General features: G+C 37.0%; 1 protein-coding gene across 2 annotated transcripts in view; it reads left to right on the forward strand.

Moving 5' to 3' along the window:
* Window positions 1-24,848, forward strand: part of BRINP3 (BMP/retinoic acid inducible neural specific 3) — a 437,487-nt gene extending 412,639 nt beyond the window's left edge. For both annotated transcript variants that reach the window (XM_061161190.1, XM_061161191.1), the window contains one exon: window positions 23,467-24,848. In XM_061161190.1, coding sequence (XP_061017173.1) covers window positions 23,467-24,583 — 1,117 coding nt within the window. In that variant the 3' untranslated portion in view covers window positions 24,584-24,848. The remainder of the gene's footprint in view (window positions 1-23,466) is intronic.
* The last annotated feature ends 497 nt before the right edge of the window (window positions 24,849-25,345 follow it).

Below are 25,345 nucleotides of genomic sequence, written 5' to 3' on the forward strand. Positions count from 1 at the left end.
TTGTCCCTTGAGTCAGTGATGCCATCCAACCACCTCATCCTCTGTCATCCCTTTGTCTTCCCACCTTCAATCTTTCCCATCATCAGGATCTTTTCCAATGAGTCAGTTCTTTGCACCAGGTGGCCAGATTTTTGGAGCTTCAGCTTCAACATCAGTCTTTCCAATGAATATTCAGGACTGATTTCCTTTAGGATTGATGGGTTTGATCTCCTTGCAGTCCAAGGGACTCTCAAGAGTCCTCTCCATCACCACAGTTCAAAAGCATCAGTTCTTCGGTGCTCAGCTTTCTTTATAGTCTAACTCTCACATCCATACATGACTCCTGGAAAAACCATAGCCTTGACTAGATGGACCTTTGTTGGCAAAGTAATGTCTCTGCTTTTTAATATGCTGTCTAGGTTGGTCATAGCTTTAATTCTGAGGAACTACTCCAAAGAGGCAAGGTGAGTGGCCTGTGTATATGAGTTTGGCTATGGAATACATGCACTCAAGCGTATATCTCAATAAAAGCATCAGACATCTCAGGTGATGATCTAATGTTTTCTTTGTATAAGAAGATGCAAAAATCTGAAGTTGTTGATTTTTGTCCTGGAATGTTCCTAACTGAAGGGCCTGTTTTTCCGAAGCATAGGCACTTACTCTGCTTTCGCCCTGCATTCCTTTCTGGGGGTACTGTCGGTCAGTGACCACAGTGGCTAATTACTTGATCCTTGTCGAACTAGATGATGGGCAAGGATCCTCCTCTTTTGGTTATCGATTCAACCAAGCTTTGGGAATCATTTCATGACCAATTTGTTCCACAGTGACAGGAAAGCTTATTCCTAGGTCAGGAAAAGATTTCATTGATAGGATGTGCTGTTACTGGACTAAGTCCTGTTATAGGCACCATAAAATTCTCTTTCCCACCAACCTTACTAGTCGGTTAAGCACTAGGAAATGATTCTCCCAATTGTGGAGTTACACTGTTGTGATCATACTAATCTTATACAAAATTGTATATTTCATCAATTATTTCCAGCTGCTTAGTTGTCATTATTTTTGTCAGAGGCTTGGTTATATACTGGGTAATAGAAGAAACAACAATCTTGTAGAAGAGGCAGAATTTAAGTAATATAACTGGTAGCATTAATAAGGTCAGAAGCAAGAATTAAAGCCAAGAACTTTCTTAAGGTGCAGGCCAATGTATCCCCAGTCATCTGTCCCAGTCTGTTCCATACCAATTGCTATCTTTAAGGGTAATGATATATTGGCATTATTTATAAAGTACTCAGCCCAATTTCCTAGCCTCATGCTGATTATTCTTGTTCTTGTTCAGTTGATAAGTTATGTCCGACTCTGCGACCTCATGGACTGTAATATACAAGGCTTCTCTGCCCTCCTCTGCAAATTCCTTCCCAGAGTTTGCTCAAATTCATGTTCATTGAGCTAGTGATGTTATCTAACTATCTCATCTTCTGCTGCCCCCTTCTCCTTTTGCCTTCAATCTTTCCCAGCAACAGGGTCTTTTCCAAAACTTATGACTATTTTTAGTAAGATTTAATTGTTCCCAATGTAAGGGGAACCTTAAACTTAAATGACAGAAGCATGCTGTTACCCATGTAAACCTATCCTATAACTGAGGAAGGGTCCCTCTTAATAAATGGGGGTTATGGGTTTTGACTAAAATTTAACCAATTGCTCTGATTGAGCTTGAGGTACTTTTAAAGAAAATTCATCTTATGGTTATAATCAGAGCAAGTATGAATACTGGCCAATTAAGGGAACCCACTTAGTAATATCAATAATATAAAAGAAGTATATTTCTTTTTTACATTTCCTAAGAGTTGTCTAATCAGTTGTCCATGAAAGAAGAAATTCACCAAGGTAACCAGAAGTACTAAACATAGGTAATTGACCATAAACCCAAGAATTTCATTGACTTGTAAATGCTGCATAAGATTGTACACATGATAGAGAAGCATTTGACTTATAAGTAAAAGTCCAAGAAATCAAGAAAACACTGTAAATAACCATATGGGTCAAGTTTAGCATCTTGTGATAGCTGTCTACTTCTTCTTTTCTCATTTTTAAGGAGGATAATTGGTTTACAAGTTGTCTACTTCTGATGCCATCTTCTTGTCCTGGTGTGATTGCTCCTCTGTTTGTGCATTGTTTTTAACCGAGTTTGAGGTTAGCAGTCCTCTCTGTAGGCCAGGCTGATGCAAGAACCTTTTTAGAGTGGGAAATATGAATACAAGAATCAGTTCCCTTCAGCTTTGCTGTGCGTGAGCTAGTGAAGACTATCTGATGAGGTTCCTTTCAGTTAGGTTGGACAGCATCCTGTAAATGATGTCTTTTCCAGTATGTGTTGCAAGTCATGGAACATCTGATCTTTGTCCGAGGATAGATCACTCTGATAAGCTTCAGAAACAAGCTTAGATGATCCTTTTAATAATTCAATTAAACCTTACAGTAATACAGCATCTTGGTAGTAACAAGAAGCCATCTTGGTAGTGAGTCTTAGGCAGTAAATATAAAACACCAAATATAATTAATAAAGCCAGAACTTAATATCCACTGAAACCTACTTTTCCTTTCTAAAATTACCCTCACTTCTACAAAATATAGCCAGATGGTCTACCAAAATATAGATTAAATTGTTTGCAAAATAAGTCTTATTTCAATAAATTTGGCCTGATGATTTATGTAAGTAGTGGGTCACAGACATTTTTTAAATTGCCTTTACTGGAACATTTTGGAATCTCAGATTAAACTTTTAAAAGGCTTCTCAAAGATGGAAAAGCCATGCTAAGGACTTGCTGTTGGATTCTGCCTGCAATATGAGCAAATTTGGATGGATTCCTCTCTTTTTGAAGGTCTGCGATATACGTTGAGGTCCCTGCACCTGCCAGGAAGTAGATTTCCTTAGTCAGCTGATGAGGCTGCCTGGAACCCTGTGAGCAAAGTGCCAAGGCTGTTTTTCCAAGGGGCTTTATGGCTCCACAAAGTCCACCTTATTTCTTTAAAGCTGTCTGGTCGTATCTGATTCTATGCACATTCTCAAATGTGACATTATAGTCAACCGATAACCAATGTTTCCAAATTCTAAAGGGATCAGGTAGAGAGAAAAGATAAATGTTTCAATTCTGTTTACAAAGGTATAATTTATCAAGCTGTTGTAAACCATAATTAGTTTAAAGGGAAAGGTTTCCTTACATCTGGAAAAAATTTTAAAGCCAGTAATATCATTATTCAGACAGATATAACTAATTATTGTTGATCTTTATTTTCTGTTAGCAGTTTTATGAAACAGATTTTTAATTAGAATTCTATGATTTATTAATATTACCAGTTCATTAGTAAGATGTGAAAGATATTAGAAACTTATACTTGTCAAAAAGTGGTTTCTATAAATCTTCTAGAATATGAAGCAGTTTTGCAAAAGCATCAGATAAAACAGTAACTATCTGTAAGTGACAAGACAACATGAAATGGCTAAGTATCTGATTGATAATGGCTAACTGATTATAGTACAGTTGTCAAAGAAGTTTGGTTATTTCTATATTTAACATCTTAATAACTAGAATTATGACTCAATACCAAGACATATCCAAATTTTAGAAATTTCTAATAATTTCTAGAACATTTATATTAATAACATTTATCCATACACTATAACCTAAGAAGGCTTATTCCCACTCATTTGACAATGCTCTCTATGTGATTTAGCATAACAAATACGCATATGCATTTGATTTCAGGGGCACTTTGATATGTCTCAGAGTTAGCTAGAGGTCAGAGAAACTTAATTTAGGATTTGACTTGGAAAGTTAAATATATCAAAAATTTAAAACACTTGGTCAAATAAGATTATAGATAACTATAAAACAATGCTTAGTTATTCATTTAAGCAAAATGACAATACAAGATTTCAAAGGCAAATACAGAAAGTTAAAGCATATTGCTTAAACAGTGAAGAAACATTACAATGTTATCAAAAGCAAATAAATATCCCCCAATATCTTGTCCTCTTAACAGAGAAAAAAACCAAATCCTAGTTTCGTATCAAATTAATTTTAATATTAAAATGTATTTACTCAAATTTATTCTTAATTAATCTATCCTAACCATACATTGTTTTTCCCATCATTTCTTTTCCACAAACCTTCTATAACTTCCTTTTTTACTTTCAGATTCTGTCCTTTTCTTTTTGTCTCATTTGAGCCTCTCTTTAGAGCAAAATTAGGCCTTCCCTGATGACTCAGACAGTAAAGAATCCGCCTGCAACATGGGAGACCTGGCTTTCATCCCTGGGTCAGGAAGATCCCCTGAGATCTGAGGGGGGAATCTTCTCCTGACCTGAGAAGAGAATGGCAACCCACTCCAGTGTGTTGCCTGCAAAATTCCATGGACAGAGAAGCCTTGTGGGCTTCAGTCCCTGGGGTCACAAAGAGTCAGAGATGACTGAGAGACTAACACTTTCACTTTAGAGCAAAATTACTTGCTTTTCCCTTAACTACGGACATTTATATTCCTTATACATTCCTTTTCCTTTGCATATGTCAGGCGAGTGATGCTCCTCGGTTCTGTCTCACCACAACAAAGATTTGGAGTGACGGACATTAAAGCCCTCGGCGTGTCACAGCTCTCAAGTCTTGGACAGACCGTGTTACAGCTCTTAGGTCTCGAACAGGCCATGTCATAGCTCTTAGACGAATCGATGTTACAGCTCCATGTTATAGCTCTATTTTATTTAGAAAATAGCAGGCAAATGCATCCTTGAGGCGTGAGGGCATGTCAACCCAAAGAAGCGACAAGAGCGCCCAGCACGTGGGAGAGAAAGAGAGAGATAGAGCCCTTTGGCTCCTCTTTTTTATATGTCTTTCCTCCCCCGGGCCTGTCCTATGTAAACTGGGCCAGCCAGGAGTGCTCTTTGTTCTACCTGAGGTCCTCACTCCGGTCCTCTGGTCTTCCTTTGACCTTCCTTTATTCTATTTTCATGGGCTTTTCTCTTCTTTGTCTTTTAGCCACCACCATTCTGGACTCCTGTTTCCTATTCTAACTACCGAACACATATAAAGACGATTTCTTCTTAATTTTATTGGTTTTAATTAAATGTTTTAATTAGAATTATTAATTTTTAAAACCTTAATTTCTAGTGAAAACTAAGAAGTAAGCAATTATAAACTTTTACATCAAAATTCTGTAGAATAAAAAACATAAATAGTATTCATACTTTCCAAATCATGCTTTCTTATAGAAAATGTCTCAGTGTGGCACCAAACATATTTATTAATAGTCCTAAATAACTTTAGTTTCTTTGTAAGAGCCTATGCTCAGTAATTAATGTTTCAGTAATTTTATTTGGGAATGATCTAGATAATCAATAATTTCCATCATTTAACTTAATTTAGCAAATGTCTAAAGTTTCAAGTTATTAAAATTTCAAAGAAACTGTTTTAAGTAGATGTACCATAAAACATAATTATTCTTAAATAGCTCACCTAAAAGCTCTCACTCCATTTATGCCAATTTAATTCACTTTCCCTCAATAATTCTGTTCAGATTACTCATGAAATCTTCATAAGACATTAGACCACGCCAGCCATCACCCCCCATTTTTCTTGCTAACAAATTTTGTGACAGAGATAATGTGAACTTATTTGAGTTTTAGTAAACTTGTTTACAATAAAAGTGCTACACTTAATGTTGATAACCCTAAGATGTGTCTATGTTAGTTAAGCTAACAAATTTAAACTAACTTTAGTAATAAATATTTATTTAATACTGAATATTTCCTAGATCACATGAAACTGAAGTTCATTTGGGTTAGTTTCTGTTTCTGAGTTTACAGAAGCACTTATTTTCCTTTAAGTCAATTAAATAGAGTTCACTTAAATGGCAACCCACTCCAGTACTCTTGCCTAGAAAATTCCATGGATGAAGGAGCCTGGTGGGCTACAGTCCATGACTTCACTTCATTTTCACTTATAATTAATTTTGACAATACAATCAAAGGTAGAAACATATATTTATAGTGTAGAAACAGATATACATATATCCAGATATATATATATATATATAGATTTCATAGTTTTCATTTCTAAAACTAAGTTATAAATCAGGTATTACAATATAAAACTCACTAGTTTATAAATAACAATTAGAATAAGCTATTTCCTTGCTTAAGTTTAAAAGTCCTCTTTTCCTTTTTTTTTTTTAACTTAATATCAGGAATTGGAGAGGGTCTATATACAGTTTCCTGATCTATACAACATTTACATCTCAAAGGCATAGTGAGAGAAAATGCAAGCTCCTCCTAGAAGGACTTCTGTTCCCTTAGGTTCAGAATTTTGAAAAGATGATTTATCAAACTGGGTATTTTCTTTTTGTTTCTTTTTTAAGTTGCATACACAAAAGTCAGTTTGGGAATGTGAAAAGTGCCCTGTCTTGGCCATTTTTGTGCAAGATTTTCTTAGTTTCCAATAAAGTGAGTGCTTATGTGCTTCATACAAAATGTGCATGAACCCAGTTGGGGGTTGGCTATCTCACTTCCCTCTGTCTCCTGTTTAGGAGACTTTATCTGGTGGCTCATTGGTAAAGAATCAACCAGCCAGTGCAGGAGCCACAGAAGATGTGGGTTCAACCCCTGGGTTGGGAAGATCCCCTGGAGAAGGAAATGGTAACCCACTCCAGTGTTCTTGCCTGGGAAATCCCATGGACAGAGGAGCCTGGCAGGCTACAGTCCATGGAGTCACAGAGTCGACACAACTTAGCAACTAAACAACAAGAGGAACAACAACCCGCCATTTTAAAGTTGGTTTGTCAAGTTAATATTACTATCAAAAGCTGTGTGGTGGGCTGTTGTGCTGTTTGTGAACTTACATCCTATAGGTGTTACCCTCAGGTTGTTTCTGCAATGTTATGTGTCTCAGTTTCTGACTTCTCTCACTGGCGTCTAAAACCAGCTTGGGTGCTCAGAATACTGGATGTTCAACCCTATGTGTGCATCCTTAGACAAGTGAGTCTTTTAGTTTGAGTGGCTTTCCTTATGAGGCTGCCAAATGGCATGAGGATTTGCTTCCACCACTCCCATAAACTTCTCAGTTGCTTGAGAAAGCTGTATCAGCTGGGAAGATCTGTGGCCTTTATCTTTGGAACCGAAAGTTCTCATTTGGTGACTTCAATTTACTCTGACCAGCCGTGTTAAATAGCCAGTTCCAACAAGGGCATCAGATAGCACCTACGTAATGACACAGTCCAAACCACCGAGGTGTCTTTCAACTGAGCAAAATCTTGTCTATGTCTTTCAACTGGAGAATCCAGATACCTCTTCTTGAACTTAAGTTCAAGGAAACCCTAGTCCTCATATCAAGGAGTTTAATAACAACTGAATAAGGCTCAGGATGTCAGTCAAGATGGGAGATCCAAGACCACATGAGAGACTCACCCAGTTCATCTGGACACATCAAGGAGGTGGATGGGCACTTGGAACCCTTGCTTGTGCCAAAGACCTAGATCTTTGTAGAGTTCAGGTGAAGGAAAGAAGTCTGCTCTGAATCCTTCATGGTTGTCAAAATTGTTAACTGAAAAACACAAACACACATAATGTAAGAGCTGAGTTGAGTTTTATTCAGGGCCTTCCTGGGGACTCTAACTCAGGAGATTGCCCCTCAGATAGCTCTTGAGAAATTGCCCCAAAGAGTTGAGAGTGGCCAGATACACACAATTTTGCCTAGGAAATACATGTAGCCAAGCATATAGCTCAATAAAAATTTCCTGCTGGTCATGAAGATTACATATCTCCATTAATGATTTTAGTGATTTTCTATGAATGAGAAGATGCAAGAATCTGGGTTCATATTTTTTTTTTTCCTGAGATAGCTCTGATTATCTAAGGGACCTGTTTTCCCAAAGCACAGAATGCCTTATCCTGTTTTTTTTTTTTTTGTCCTGAATAATTAGAGAATTAGGTTTTATTTTAATAGGTATAATTGTAATTTGAATAAACCTATCTTTAATGGAGAAATAGCTGTCAGTCTCTTTGTTTCAGGTCAACATTTATCAGTCAATAGCAATTATGTAGGTTGTCATGGGACCTATTTCTATCAATAGCTTTGTCTTTTTGCAATGAATGGCATCTACTTGTTTGTTCAAAGTTCTTATAACTACGTATTTTTATTGGGTTTTGTAGGTGATATTATATATTGACTCTGAAGTATGTTATTTTATTAGAATAGTGTTGATTTTTTATTTGACAGGCTGTTTTATTATTTGTTGACCACATTGTCTTTACAGATTTTTTTTTTTTTTACAGTGAGTCTTTTTAGTTTGACTGTTAGTTTAGGAATAATCTTTGGTCTTGTGACACTCTTTACTGCGAAGGCATGGCTTTTCTGGTATTTGAATGTGTTTACCAAGCCATTCTACCTTGGAGATATCCAAACTGCAAAGACGGTCTCCTCTGTGATAGGTAAAGAACATAGTCTTTACATTTGCTTTCTGGTTGATTCCTCAAAATGTGTCTCACAATTGCCTCAATTGATATCTTCTCTGGCAACTCTCCATTTTCATTCTGTACACATTAAGCTTTTAAGAGTATTATTTCTGATTGAGTTCCATCCTTCCCACTTTGTCCAGATTAGGGAGTTCCCTAAGGCAAAACTTATCTCTCCATTGGTGGTGCCCCCTTCTTTAAAGACAAAAACTCATTTTGCTTTTGCTTTTGCACATTGTATAACTCCTTTAACTAGTAGTTCTTTCTATTTTCTTCAAATTTTATAAATTATTATTGGGAGTATTCATTGAAGACAAGCTACTCTAGTGTTAGTCACTTAGTCATGTCTGATTCTTTGCAACCCCATGGACTATAGCCTGCCAGGCTCCTCTGTCCATGGAATTCTGCAGGCAAGAATACTCGAGTGGATTGCCATTCCCTTCTCCAGTGGATCTTCCTGATCCAAGGATGGAATCCAGGTCTTCTGCATTGCCAGGAAGATTTTTTTATCATAACTAAAAAAAAGAAAAGAAAACTTGAAGCAGTTTTTATTGTAGTTTCATAAATATAGAAATACATTTGGGAAGAATTGATATCTTTCCTAGTGAGTCTTTCTATTTGTGAATACTGTGACTATAACTGCATTGATTACATATGCTTTAAAATCTTTTAAATATTTGTATATTTTAATGTTTTGTTATATATAATCTTTATATATATTAAAATTTATAACAAAATTTTGTTACATATAACAAGAACCACAAGTTAAGTACAATGTGAATAGTTATTCTTCTTGGAAATTTTTTGAGCTTCATCTATCTCAAGATTTATGAATTTCATAGACTTTGGAGAATTCTCACTTACTGTCATTTTATATGGAGTCTCCCCTATTTTGTCTATTTTCTTCCTCTGGAACTATGATTAGGTATTTGTCAGTTACTCTAATGCTATCCTCTTGATCTATCTTATATTTTCAATCTCTTATCCTCTCTGTGGGGCATATTCTCAGTATCATTATCTCAGTTATATTTAATTCACCAGTTTTCTGCTCAGCTTTGCTAATCTGATGGTTTACCTCTTACTGTTTAAACTTAAATCATCATCATCATCATCATATTTCCTTTCTTTTTTCAGATTTGTTTTGGTAACCACTTGTGTCTCTCTCACATTTTATTTTACATATAAATTATTTAAGTATGTTCCTGGTAACTGACTTCAATATAAAATAATTTCAATTTCTGTAATCAATGCTGATAAGATTCTGATTTTTGCACATTTTCAACCTTGGTAACCCTGGTTCCTCTTTGCTTTTTTTTTTTTCCTATTGTGAGTTCATGGTCAAAAATAATTTCATCTGTATTGATTCTTCAAGTCCTTTACGAACTGTAAAAGATATGCACTGATGTAGAAAATATGTATATTTAATGTCACCACAATAAAATAATTTGGGGTCACTTTAAAATAAATTACTATTTTCATTGGTGGTTTTGGATTTTTAGATTACATGTGTTCTAAAAAATATTTTGAATTTGTAGATTATGTATTAATATTTTCTCTTCTACTACCAGTGGGGTTACTGTAGGCACTCATCTTGCTCTCTTCTTTTCTAGAATTCTTATTTGTTTGCTTTATTGCTTGTTTTGTTTTTAAACTGACTCTCTCTTTAAATTCATAGTCTCAGTCTTCCCAGCCTCATAAAGGTCTCCAATTCAACTTCTTGCCTTTCAAGTCACTGGACTTTGTTTCTTATACCTGACATAGCCACTGAGACCTCTAGATCAGGTACACCCATATCTTCCTTCACATTTGTCCTTTTACTTTAATTTCAGCCTCTGAAATTTACCCCATTTTTTTTTCCAGATCATAAATGCATTTAAGACATTTTTGTCAGAATTATTTGGCATTTTGTGCTGAGGAGTTTTTTAAAGTATTTCCTTTGACATTTTCCCACAAATATACATCCATAATTCAATTTTGATTTAGCAATTTTGTTTAAAGGAGTTGCATGGGAAAAGATTTTGCTTATCTCTAAAAATTCCAGTGAAACAACATTCATTTTCTTCTTTCTGAGAAGTTTATGTTCCAACTACCAAAACTAACATGTAAAAATATAGATATTATAAAAAACAATACACTTTGGTTGAAACAAGATAAGAACATATTTAACAATAATATATGGTTGTACATTGCTTAATTACAAGTATAATAATATAGATTAAATTATATAATTAATAATTATATAATAAGTATATAATATATATAATTATATATATGAATCAAAGAATTAAGTTGTTGTAAGGAGGATTATTAAAAAGAAATATTTACAGTAAAAAAAAAAAGATTAAATTTGCATCTTAAACTGGCTAAGCAGAGGAAAAAGGACAATTCTGTAATGAAATTCTGTAATGACAAATTCTGTAATGAAAAAATCCATTGTGGTTGAAATTGAGCATGACATACTGAGGAAGGGGAACGAAGAGAGCCGAAATGGAGAATATATCTTATAGAGTACTGAAGCCTAAGTGGGTATTGTATGATTGTAAAGGGCTTTAAGGAGAAGGAAATGGCAACTCACTCTAGTATTCTTGCCTGGAGAATCTCATGGACAGAGGAGCCTGGTGGGCTACAGTCCACGGGATCGCGAGTCAAACACGACTTACTGACTAAACCATCTAAACCAAACCTAAGGGCTTTAAAAGTTAGGCAAAATATACATTTTACATGAGAGTTATTAGGTGTTATGCAATAAGAGATAAATTCATTTTAGGAAGATTAGCTTGGAAGCACACAAATGTAATAAAAAGAACAGGCACAGGGCCTCCAGAAGCTAGATCTTACTTTTATTGAGACAGAAAGGGATGAGTTGATATCCATCAGTATAGATAACAAGGATGGTTGTGTTAGGAGAGAAGAAAATAAGGTCAGAGACATTCAGTTTGGAGAGATGCTTGTCACACATATGCAGGCATGTCAAAAACAGTTCATACCATAATTGCATTCTGGTTATATGAATAGATAGATGGACATTGGATTTGGACAAATTATGTTTTCTTTATTTAATTGAAAATATGTTTTAGATATGAATAGTATCACCAATAGAAACACTAAAATTTGATTAAGTTATTTAAATAATACAATTTCCTTTTGTTTTCAAGTTTTCAGTGTCCAACAGAAACATTTTATTGTTTTTTTAAAATTGATGAAAAATTGGTTATGAATTATTAAATTAAGATAATTTTGAAAATGTTTATCACACACTGGATATCAAGAAAATCATATGAAATGCTAAAATAAATAAATGAATACAAGCAAGAACATTCACAATTTAGCCTTGAATATGCTTTTTATTTTAGCTTCTCTTTTTTTGTTCTTAATTTACCCAATCATGTGATATTTATATTTAATTTGAAATATTAGGGTCAGAGATGAACAGATCTATGAAGGATAAAATAAATGTTCTCTTCATGATTATTTTACTTTTAGAAACTTCTATTTATATTATTTATATTTTCAAATTTGTATTCACCATTAACATATTTCAAAACTAATAAAGGTTCAGAAAGTTTTAATGGGAAAACTTAGGCATAAACACTGCAAACTGATTTAGGTACATTATGATAATAAAATGGTGAAGTAAACAAATATATCTCCTCCCTCACAGCATGTATAATGTAATGAAGGATACAGATGATCAGGTAATAATGACTTGGTATAATGAATATTATGCTGGATGAAAACAGGGGTGTTATAAAAGCACATAGGAGAGACCATTGCACTTGTGTCAATATTCCTCAATTATACTACTTAATAGACTGAACTTTCACAAAATACTTTTCAAGTTTTATTAACTTATCATGTAAGTGATTCAGTTGGCAAAATAGTTCAGTTTTTAATTTGGAGGAAATTAAATGTAGAGTCTATTTTTTAAATAATATATCCCCTTAATGTACAGTAAAGTAATTGTGTTGTATTTCTCACATTTCACATCCTGAATGTTGCATTTTTCTTTTCATATTTTATGTCATAAGAAAGAAAACATCTCTGTCGGTTTTTCTTTAACTATACTATTAAATGCAGCACAAATGTGGACAAAACGTTTCAGTTGCAGATTTTTCTGTGTGTACTATTCAATTAAATGAATTACAGTTTAGTTGGACTGAAGCTTTTTGGTTTGATATAGTCCCACTTAGTACTTTTTGTTCTTGCTGTTTGTACTTTTGGTGTTCAGTTCAGTTCAGTTCAGTCATGTCTGTCTCTCCCCATGGACTGCAGCACGCCAGCCCTCCCTGTCCATTATCAGCTCCCAGAGTTTACTCAGACTCATGTCCATTGAGTCGGTGATGCCATCCAACCATCTCATCCTCTGTCATCCCCTTCTCCTCCTGCCTTCAATCTTTCCCAGCATCAGGGTCTTTTCAAATGAGTCAGCTCTTCGCATCAGGTGGCCAAAGTATTGGAGTTTCAGCTTCAACATCAGTCCTTCCAATGAACATTCAGGACTGACTTCCTTTAGGATGGACTGGTTGGATCTCCTTGCAGTCCAAGGGACTCTCAAGAGTCTTCTCCAACACCACAGTTTAAAGCATCAAGTCTTTGACACTCAGCTTTCTTTATAGTCCAACTCTCACATCCATACTTGACTACTGGAAAAACCATAGCCTTGACTAGATGGACCTTTGTTGACAAAGTAATTTCTCTTAAAAAAATGTGCTGTCTAGTTTGGTCATAACTTTTCTTCCAAGGAGTAAGCATCTTTTTATTTCAGGACTGCAGTCACCATCTGCAGTGATTTTGGAGCCCCCCAAAAATAAAGTCAGCCACTGTTTCCACTGTTTCCCCATCTATTTGCCATGAAGTGATGGGACCGGATGCCATGATATTTGTTTTGTAAATGTTGAGCTTTAAGCCAACTTTTTCACTCTCCTCTTTCACTTTCATCAAGAGGCTCTTTAGTTTTTCCTCACTTTCTGCCATCCCATTCCCACCAGAGACGCTCAGAGGGCCCAAACAAACCTTGTGCACACCAGGACCCACGGACCCCACAGAGACTGGGGCAGAACTGTGTTTGGGCATCTCCTGAGGAGGTCTGGGTCGGCAGTGGTCTGCTGCAGGGATAGGGGCTCTGGGTGTGGGTATGGCATACATCCTTTTGTAGGAGGTCGCCATTAACCCCACTATACAGCTGCCAGAACTTACATAGGACTTCTGGTGTTATATCCCCATATTGGCAGAGTAACAATGACCGGGATGTACGTTCAGTTCTGTCACTTACTAGCTAGTTGACCTTCTACAAGTTCTAATTATTTAAGATTTTTACAACTCATACTTTAAACACAGATTGGATAACAAGGGTTCGTACTTCAAGGTGTAGTTGAGAATTGGGAGAGTTAATGAAATGCCTGTAAGTGGACTGTGTGCTTGACAAAACCTCGGCTAATATTGTCTTTAAAATATCACCTACATCTTCAACTGCTTCCCTCACTCTTTCATTGTCCTCCTACAAGTCAAAAGTTTTAGTAGATACTTGAATTCAAGTTCATAAAAATGAAATGTGTGTGTATATATGCATCTATAGGTCTATAGATGTGTATCTATCAACACATGTGATATATATATGTGTGTATACACACACACATATGTGCTTATTCACTTCAGTCGTGTCTGACTCTCTGTGACCCCATGGACTTCAGCCCACCAGGCTCCTCTGTCCGTGGGATTCTCCAGGCAAGAATACTGGAGTGGGTTGCCATGCCCTCCTCCAGGGGATCTTCTTCACCCAGGGACTGAACTCAGGTCTCCTTCAGCTCCTGCATTTCAGGCGGATTCTTTACCACTGTGCCACCAGGAAGGCCCATATATATGTATACATATACATAAATGATACTTCTTTGGGAGACTCATAGCCAAGGGACCTTTGACAATGACATCCTGTTTCTCAGGATGTGATATTATTTCCAAGAGTGAGACTGTTGTGTGATGAGGGTGTCAACACGAGCCCCAGGTCATGTTGTCATGGCTGAGACGGACGGAGCAGCAGGGCTGGAGGAGAGAGTGACAGCCTATTGTTTGGCATCGTTTGTCTGTGACTGCGCTAATAATCAGTTTATGACTGCTTAAATGGCTGTGGGCACTTAATCCCAAATTCTTATTCAGTTTAAAGTATTAGGGTTGAAGAAGAACAAATCTATGAAGGCTGAAATGAATAATGAATGAAACGAATAATATTTAACTTCAAAAATAGACTGAAGTTGTGCTGTTTAGATTTTAAAATTCAGATCCACACTGCACAGATTTGGAAAGCCAAAAAAGATTAGAAGGTTGGAAAAAGGGACCTTTGAAATAAGATTATTAGCGCTCAGAGAGGATTTAACTGTGAGAGAAGGTAATTGTTTCTGTATCAACATATGTTCTAATACCTCAGTGCAAACTGACATGCATCAGGATATATGTCCCAAATTTGAAAAATATTGTTTGTTCAGATTTTTGAGTTTCCAAATTAATATAGAGGCTATCTTAATCATGTTATCAATAACTAGGTCTATCTGATACAAGTGAGATAAAGAGTAAGATTATGCATGTAATCCACAAATCGTTGAAGATAAAGTGAAAATTTCCACTTTCTAGAGGAAAATAGCATTTGTAATAAAGAAACTGCATGTGATGCTATTTCTTTAAAAGGTAACAGTAGTTATAATAGTCATCATAAGAATAAGCACTCACATTTATTTATCACTTGTTCTGTGTACAGGCACGCTTTTAATGGATTTTCTTGCTATTTCCCTTTAATTCTTACAACAATGTATATTTTATTCCCATTTTCCATATGAGTCAAGGAAACCAAGGTTCACTGATAGTTTAGCTCCCAAAAGATGATTGAAGTCAATGGAGTGGGCTGTAACTCAAGTACCTAATTTTATATAATAATTTAAAGTTATCTCTTTATCTTTGACGCTTTCCAGCTTGACAATAAATAGATATTTTTCCTTAACTCATTTTTCCTTACTACTTGACACACATTAAAAAAAATTAGATTTGCTTCGAGTCTTTTTTCATTGTAATACCTAATACATTATATATAATTGTGAAAGTTGTTGACACTATGACTCTATGTATTTTTCAAATTGTAAAATGGGTTTAAGTTTTACATCTACTGTTGAAGGATTAAAAATAACAAAGTGACTGGCCCATGATATGAGAGAAATTCAGTAAATAATTTGTTAATGTAAATGTAACATAGTAGAATTCTAAAAGTAGGTTTTAGGGTTTTGGTTTATATCCCTGGTAGCTCAACTGGTAAAGAATCTGCCTGCAATGTGGGTAACCCCAGTTCGATTCCTGGGTCAGGAAGATACACTGGAGAAAAGATGCTGCTGCTTCTAAGTCACTTCAGTCGTGTCCGCCTCTGCGCGACCCCATAGATGGCAGCCCACCAGGCTCCTCCGTCCCTGGGATTCTCCAGGCAAGGACACTGGAGTAGGTTGCCATTTCCTTCTCCGGAGAAAGGATAGGCTACCTTTATTATTGGGCTTCTCTGGTGGCTCAGCTGGTAAAGAATCCACCTGCAATGCAGGAGACCTGGGTTCGATCCCTGGGTTGAGAAGATCCCCTGGAGAAGGGAACAGCTACCCACTCCAGTATAATTGCCTGGAGAATTCCATGGACTGTATAGTCCATGGGGTCGCAAAGAGTTGGATGCGACTGAGTGACTTTCACTTTCACTTTTTTTTCTATGTATGCGTATGCCAAAAATTTCTATTTTAGGGTTTGCAAATTTAGCATACATTTAGCCTCAAGGCCACAAATGTATGTTAATTCAACGCTGTCTGCTGCTATACAGACATTTTAACTTCTCTCTGTCTTCTTCTGGACTTGTTCTTAAAAGTTCATGGCTAACTGGTATTTCTGTATATGAGTGCTCAGTCAGTCAGTTGTATCTGACTCTGTGCAACCCTCTGGACTGTAGACTGTCGGGCTTCTCTGTCCGTGGAATTCTCTAGGCAAAAATCCTGGAGCAGATTGTCACTTCCTTCTCCAGAGGATCTTCCCGACCCAGGGATCAAACCCGTGTCTCTTGCATCCCCTGCATTGGCAGACAGATTCTTTACCACTACACCACCTGGGAAGCCCTAAAGCGCCCTAATAGCTATTATGGTTGTTAATTTTCATATAGAACCTTAAACAGTGTCTGTGTACATAACAGTTCTCTGAGACTGCATATTTTATTTTAATTAAAATAAAATACTATTGGTATAATACAAAGAGAAAGTGATGTGAAAGCCACTCAGTCGTGTCCAGCTCTTTGTGACCCCATGGACTATACAGTCCATGGAATTCTCCAGCCCAGAAAACTGGAGTGGGTAGCCATTGCTTTCTCCAGGGGATCTTCCCAACTCAAGGATCAAACCCAGGTTTCCTGCATTGCAGGCAAATTCTTTATCAGCTGAGCCACCAGCGAAGCCCATAAAGAGAAAGCTAGTTACTAAATATGTACATGGGGCTTCCTTGGTGGCTCAGACAGTAAAGTATCTGCCTGCAATTCAGGAGACCTGGGTTAAATCCCTGGGTTGGGAAGATCCCCTGGAGAAGCAAATGTCAACCCACTCCAGTACTCTTGCCTGGAAAATCCTATGGACAGAGAAGCCTGGTGGGCTGCAGTCTGTGGGGTCGCAGAGAGTCAGACATGACTGAGAGACTTCACTGACTCTTGCCTAAATCCGTTTGCCAATCTTTACTGCACACAGAATAAATTTAAAACCGAAACAGAATTCTGCCTGATCTGGCCACTACTTAGTTCACAGTCTAATACTGCATTGATACGCTCTCTGCTCCAGCTATACTGGCTTTCATTTCGTTCCTGAAAACAAGACCCTTCCTACCAAGTCCTCTGTACCTACAACTCTTTGAGTGCAATGCTCTCTGCTTTGACCACACTGGCTTTGTCTGTGGGGCTGGATATTTTTAAAAGAGCTTCCTAGGCCCTGCTTCTAGGGATTCATATAGTATGTCTGGGGTGGGGTCCAGGAATCTATTTTTACCAATCCCACTTAACACTGCTGATGGAAAGAGAATGCAAAAGGTGAGAGTTGTGAGTTAATTTTATTTGGGGCAAAATGAGGACTAATTGTCTGGGAGATAGCATTTCAGATAACTGCTGAGAGAGAGAAATGCTGAGCATTTCAGATAACTCTTTGGAGAGCTGCTCTGAAGAGGTAGGAGGAGAGGTCAGTGTTATATATAATTTCAGATAAGGAAGTCCATGCAGTCAAGCATACATTTTGGCCAAGGCTTGCTGCTTATAATGAACAGATGCCATCCTTAATGACTTTAGTGTTTTTCTACATATGAGGAGATGTAAGAGTTGGACCCATAAAATCACCTTTTGAAAATATCTAACTATCTGAAGATCTGTCTGCTAGTTTTTCCCAGTGCACAGATGCCTCATTCCTGAACTTGACCCTGAACTCCTTTAAAGGGGGGTGTTGAAGGTCAGTGGCTGCAGTGACTAGCGACTTAGTCCTTGTAGAGGCAGATGGCAAGTGCCAGTTTTTAGTTGGCAACATCATTCAAAACTACAAGGCCAAGACTATATCTTCTTTGATATTCTTTATAACAGTATGTTGGATACTAGCATTTCATTCATATTGTTGCATTGTTGGCAGCTACCATGTCTGGGGCTCTGTGATGGTGGGATTTGTTACAGCATTTCATCCTGACAGCAGAGCAACAGGCAAACTGAGGGTGAGCTTCTGAGATTCAGAAAGCCGTACACATTCCCCAGCATCATGCAGAATCAAAATCTGAACCAGTGTTTCTTTGAATTCTAAAATTTCCACTCAAAGAGACTAAAGTAACTTGTCCCCAGTCACCAGGTAAAATCTGTCCTAGAAATCCAGTGTTCATACTTCTGGTCTAATGCTCTTTTGACACTCACATAATGGATGTTCTGTGGAGAAGAACAGATTTTTTTTTTTTTTTCCTTAGAACAGATTTTTAAATACACAGAGAAGACTTCCCTGGTGACCCAGTGGTTAAGACTTCACCTTCTAATGCTTGAGGTATGGGGTTCAATCCCTGGTTGGGGAGCTAAGATTCCCCTATGTCTCATAGCCAAAAAACCAAAAAATAAATAAATAAAACAGAAACAATATTGTCACAAATTCAATAAAGGCTTTAAAAAGGATCTACACACATTGACATGAATCAGCCATGGATTTACATGTGTTCCCCATCCTGATCCCCCCTCCCGCCTCCCTCCCCACCCCATCCCTCTGGGTCTTCCCAGTGCACCAAAAAAATAATTCTTTAATGAAGAAAGAAAGAATGTTGTCAGCGAACAGAGACAACTGAACCGAACTTATGTCTAATCTCAACTTTCTACCTGATTTCTCAAATATAAACATGCTATAGGCTTTTAGCTAATTCTATTTTTTTTCCAAAAGTTTAACTTAACTCTGGAAGGTATTTTCTTTTTGTAACACTATAACATAAAAGTTTTTTTTTTCTTCCAAATGCACTCACTTCTTGATAGATAAGGAGTGTTTAAACCCCTTGAATCTCTTCATATCATTGTCATTATCAATTCATTGACTTTAATACTGTCTTCCCTTCATTTTTTCTTCTATAATTCTATCATTTGTATAGTTCCTTCACTTTATTTTCTCTCCCTCCCTTTACTCCTTCTCTCCTTTTTCTTTCCTATTTCCTTTGCTTAGTAAATATTTATTGACATGCTATTAAATAGATATCAGAAACAGTGCCACATGTTAGATAAAAAGCAACAAAGGGCTTACTTCCCTGCCAGGAGTTCATCTTTCAAAGTGCATCCTTTAAACCTAACCCCAGTAGACCCTAAATAGTTTATGTGAATAAAAGTTATGTATGAGAATAAAAAATGTGGCATTACTTTGTTTTAATACTTAACTATAAAGGAAAAGATTGATGCTTTTGAATTGTGGTGCTGGAAAAGACTCATGAGAGTTCCTTGGACAGCAAGGAACTCAGACTAGTCAATCTTAAAAGGAAATCAACCCTGAATATTCACTGGAAAGATTAATGCTGAAGCTGAAGCTCCAATCCTTTGGCCACCTGATGGGAAGAGCCAACTCACTGGAAAAGACCCTCATGCTAGGAAAGACTGAAGGCAAAAGGAGAAGGGTGGGTGACAGAGGATGAGATGTTAGATAGTATCGCAGACTCAATGGACATAAGTTTGACCAAACTCTGGGAGACAGTGAAGGACAGAGAAGCCTGGCATGCTATGGCCCATAGAGTCACAAAGATTCAGACATGACTTAGCAACTGAACAACAACATAAAAGAAATGGAGTTTTAAAAAAATACTTGAGTTCAGTTGAGTTGCTGTTGTGTCCGACTCTTTGTGACCCCATGGACTGCAGCATGCCAGGCTTCTTTAATGTTGAAAATATTTCTCTTCAAAAATTTAAGTTTAAATTTTAAAAATACAGTTAAAGTTTACTTTGTCAAAAAAAAAAAAAAAGAACTACATGATCTTTTGGATAAAGTGAAAACCCATGTACAAATGTGAAATTTGCTCCATTTCCTATTTTTGACCACTGCCTTCACTAAGATTTTACAAGTAGTAATGAATAATTATTGAATTTTGTTCCTTTAAAAATCTATTTCCTACCTGTGAAGTAATTAAACAAGTAAAAAGGTAGGTAATAGGGAATAAAGGACAAGAAACAGCAAGGAAGGAAACACATGTAAGCTCTTCTGTCCTAGGGAACAGGAGCTTTGACAGCATACTGAATTATCAGTACTCATATATGACAGGCTGAAACCCACGAACTTCAGCAATGCATTCCTTCAATAATGCATCTGCGGGGGATGTGAAAAGAATTGTAAATGGCTGAAAAAGTCACTGCTTTTTCCAAAGTGTCCAAATGAGTTTTTCTACGATAGCCTAGTTTTGTGAGCTCTGTAGACTTGGGCCTATTTATTTCATTTTCTTGGTTTGTCCTTATGATTTGAAAACACAATGAGAGCTTACAGTAAGAGATGGATTGGCTCAGGGAATTTATGCTTTGATTCTAGGGAAGAAAATATAATGTTCAATCCAGATAGGGTATATATTTTATATGCTTTATATTCGATAGATATAAATAGGGCTACAGAGAGAAAGAGAAAAAAGAGAAATAAGGAAGAAAGAAAGAAGGACAGAATGGACGGGAGGGAAAAAAGAGAAGGAGAAAAAGAAAGGAGGTAACAGGGAGAGAGATTAATTCATTGAGAGTGAACTGATGAGATAAATATATCAGTAAGTGCAGATCACAAGTCAGTAATAATTTCTGGATTCTGAGACTGAATACAGAAATCATGAATCAAGCTATTTCCTCAACCAGAAAAAGAAAACTTTTTGCACATTTATTTATTTATTTATTTTTGCACAGCAAGAAAACAAGGAAGGAGAGGAGAGAAGAGATGCTCATATAGATGTATGGCTCACCAACTGCCAATCATTGCTATTTACAACCCCTGGGCATCCTCCTGGGAGAGTTTTCTAAGAACTTATTTTTAAAATATCTTGGGAAAGTTAGAAATGATTTTAATAGGTGTAGTTTCCCAGTCAGTGTTTTTCAGTGCAAGAGATAATTAAGAGGAAAATACTTTGTGTTTTGGTTGAGCTTAATTAGGTTTTACCTTCTTTCTAGGTCTATAGAAAGCAGTTGCATTTAGGGACTCTGGAAAAGAAAGGTTTTTAAAATATACATTTACTGAGGTTTTTATACAGATTTAATTGTGCAGATGTCAAGAATATGTTGTGTAACTCCACCTCCTGCATCTTGGGAGTTAGGTCTTCACAATGGTATGAAAAATGAAGTTTAATGCTTTAACTTTCACTGAAAAATATGCACATTAAGAAAATGTTCCTTTAATTTGTCCGTGCATTTTATCTAATATTCATTAAGTATTAGAGCACTGTGATCTCCCAGCATTCTGCTAGGCCCAAGATCTAAAGCTGCAACCAAAGCACATATGATTTTGGCAAGTTGAATATTATACTTAATGAGATAAATGGAGTATAAACAAGTAAGTACACGATATAACACTTTAAGTGGAAAAAGGCACTATGAAGAAAAATAAGTGAATATTGTGAGTAGGAATAAAGGAGTTATTCAATTTATTTGGAATGAACAGGGAAGAGCTTCCTTAAAAAAAAAAAAAGTGTTATATCACAATAGGAGAATGAGCAAGGACCAAAAATGAATATATAACTCAAAAATTGTTCTGAATGTGATAATAAATTGTTCTGACTGATGATTTACACATTCATATTTGTATTTTACTGCATATACAAATTATTTAAATGGTAGCAATGTAATGTCTAAAGGATTGGATACAATATACACAATTTGCAGAAGATCTCATATGTACTGAATAATAAACACTGGAAAGGCATAAAAATACCAAAAAATATACAATTTTTGGTGTCTACTGGGACACATGCTCTGTACAATAGTCAAACACATGCAGCCAGTCTGAGGCAAACTATTTCTCACAAGAACTTAATATGAATGATGTTAGTAACTTGAGCGCTAAGTCACTCAAAGTCGTGTTGACTCTTTGCCACTCTATGGACTGTAGCCTTCCAGGCTCCTCTGTCCATGGGATTCTCCAGGCAAGAATACTGGAGTGGTTGTCATTTCCTCCTCCAGGGGATCTTCCCGACCCAGAGAGCAAACTCCCATCTCTTGTCTCCTGCATTGGTAGGTGGGTTCTTTACCACTAGCACTGCCTGGGAAGCCCGTTACTAACTTAGGTCATTCAACATTTCCACTGTTTTGCAGCTAGTATGAGAAAGCAGCAAGATAAAAACAAAGAATTGTCTGATTACACAGCCACATGCTTTTCCTTAATTATTTTACTGAGATTTTAGACACACTAAAAGAATTTGAATAATGTGGGAAAAGAGGAAAAGTGAGATCTTAAATTTGCATGAAGATTAGCCTGATTTCTAAATATAAATTTTAAAATGTTAATTATTCAAATCAAACCCATTCAACTAACACACTTAACCCTTATTAAAAGAACTCGTAGTTGGTTTCAATGAGATATTTTCAACAATTTTCTTGAGCAGCCTGGAAGGATAAAAATCAAACATGTTTTAATAATATTTTCCCTCTCAGTGGGTACTTGTTCTTTCAATGTTGATGAAACTCTAGCATTTAAATCCGTTGACTGAACATTTAGAATAGTTTTAATTTCATCTTCTACTTTCTGCTTAGGATTCCTGCAGCATAGTGCACTATGAAGCTAAGAGTGAATGAACGAACAATAGTCATTTATGCACTCTAATTCTGCTGCAGATATTTAATAATAAGACATTTTATTTCCTTTTGTTGGCTATCATTTCAAAACTATAACAAACCCAATTATATTCACAATCCGCTTCCAAGGACATTAATGAGATGCCATGCAATCTCTTCAGATATTTCTTAAGAAATATCTCAAGTTTTCCAGTTCAAATCAAATGTATCTATACTCAGTCTTACGCAATGATGAATGCAATATATATATATAATTTAAATATATACATATTATGTATGTATATTCATATTTTTTTCAATGGTGAACTAAATGGATTTTTTAAAAAATCTCAGTTAAATAACTGACGGGAAAGGTCCTAAGAACGTAATAGTGAAGCTTTCAGACATAAGGTAACTTGACTGCAGGATACACACACAGACACACAAACGAATGCTTTTTTTTTTTTTCATTTATTTTTATTAGTTGGAGGCTAATTACTTTACAATATTGTAGTGGGTTTTGTCATGCATTGACATGAATCAGCCATGGAGTTACACGCATTCCCCATCCCGATCCCCCCTCCCACCTCCCTCTCTACCCGATCCCTCTGAGTCTTCCCAGTGCACCAGGCCCGAGCACTTGTCTCATGCATCCCACCTGGGCTGGTGATCGAAAACGAATGCTTTTGTATTTATATAGTTTCCTTTTGTTTTCTGTTCCTAGAACTTCAACCTACTGGCTCACTCGCATCCAGTCTTTTCTCTACTGCAATGAGAACGGCCTCCTGGGCAGCTTTTCAGAAGAGACGCACTCCTGCACGTGTCCCAACGACCAGGTGGTCTGCACGGCCTTCCTGCCCTGCACGGTGGGCGACGCGGCCGCCTGTCTCACCTGCGCCCCAGACAACCGCACCCGCTGCGGCGCCTGCAACACGGGCTACATGCTGAGCCAGGGCTTCTGCAAACCCGAGGTCGCCGAGTCCACCGACCACTACATCGGCTTCGAGACCGACCTGCAAGACCTGGAGATGAAGTACCTGTTGCAGAAAACCGACAGGCGGCTGGAGGTGCACGCCATCTTCATCAGCAACGACATGCGCCTCAACAGCTGGTTCGACCCCTCCTGGCGCAAGAGGATGCTCCTCACCTTAAAGAGCAACAAGTACAAGTCGAGCCTGGTCCACATGATCCTGGGTCTCTCTTTACAGATCTGTTTAACGAAGAACAGCACCCTGGAGCCCGTGTTGGCCGTCTACATCAATCCCTTCGGAGGCAGCCACTCTGAGAGCTGGTTTATGCCTGTGAATGAAAACAGCTTCCCCGACTGGGAGCGGACTAAGCTGGACCTTCCCCTGCAGTGTTACAACTGGTCGCTGACTCTGGGGAACAAGTGGAAGACGTTTTTTGAGACCGTGCACATCTACCTGAGGAGTCGCATCAAGTCAAACGGCCCCAACGGCAACGAGAGCATCTACTACGAACCCCTGGAGTTTATTGACCCATCCCGGAACCTGGGTTATATGAAAATCAATAACATTCAAGTGTTTGGCTACAGCATGCACTTTGACCCGGAAGCCATCCGGGACCTGATTCTGCAGCTGGACTACCCCTATACTCAGGGATCCCAGGACTCAGCACTTTTGCAGCTTCTAGAGATAAGAGACCGTGTAAATAAACTCTCCCCACCCGGTCAACGTCGTCTAGATCTCTTCTCTTGCTTGCTTCGTCATAGACTCAAGCTGTCTACTAGTGAGGTGGTGAGAATCCAATCTGCTCTGCAGGCGTTTAATGCCAAATTGCCAAACACAGTGGATTATGACACGACCAAATTATGTAGTTAACCATACATGTCAAGCACAACCCAAAATCTTGAAGGAGTTTTTACAGTGCTTTTGTGGAACAGTTTATGTTTGGAAGAGTACCTTTAAATTGTCTTTTCAATATCTGTCTTATATCCGTCAATAACATTGGATGGCAATTTACACACATGGACTTGCTGACAACGAATATATTATACTGCAGTTTTGGTTTCTGAATGAAATAAATACTGACACCAGTCTAGAAGACATTCTACTTTTTACAATAAATTTCATTTGTAATTTTATATGTTCCGTGGCAATGCTTTTGTGCATTACATCCTCTAGAGGGAACATAAAAAGATACCAATAAAATTTTGTAGCTGAACAGTTATTAAAAAGAAATGCTGTGGGATTCCTTTTTTCCATGAAATGAGTTCTATTTTGATATAGCTTGTTAGAACCTGGGGAAAATTCCCAAAATTTTTTAATTGAAACATTTGACGGTTCCTTTCAAAAGCCTTTAGGAAAAACCCAACTAGGTAGAATGCCTAGCATTCAGTTGTATTTTTATGGTTAACAGCATAATGGCGGTGCTTTATTACCTATACTTATAAACCAGACGCCATCATTATTAACATAAACAGGCAAACATTTCTCAACTAAATATCCAAACATTCTGGCAAACACACAGAAAGTCAGTGTGCTTATAAGCACATCACAGAGAAAGTAAAGCCTTCATTTCCTCAGCAACTTGCTTTGTGATTCTCTTTCTACATTCTAATAACCAGCAATCAGCATACTCTG

Source organism: Dama dama, chromosome 14 (assembly GCF_033118175.1).
Source record: "Dama dama isolate Ldn47 chromosome 14, ASM3311817v1, whole genome shotgun sequence".
Classification (NCBI taxonomy): domain Eukaryota; kingdom Metazoa; phylum Chordata; class Mammalia; order Artiodactyla; family Cervidae; genus Dama; species Dama dama.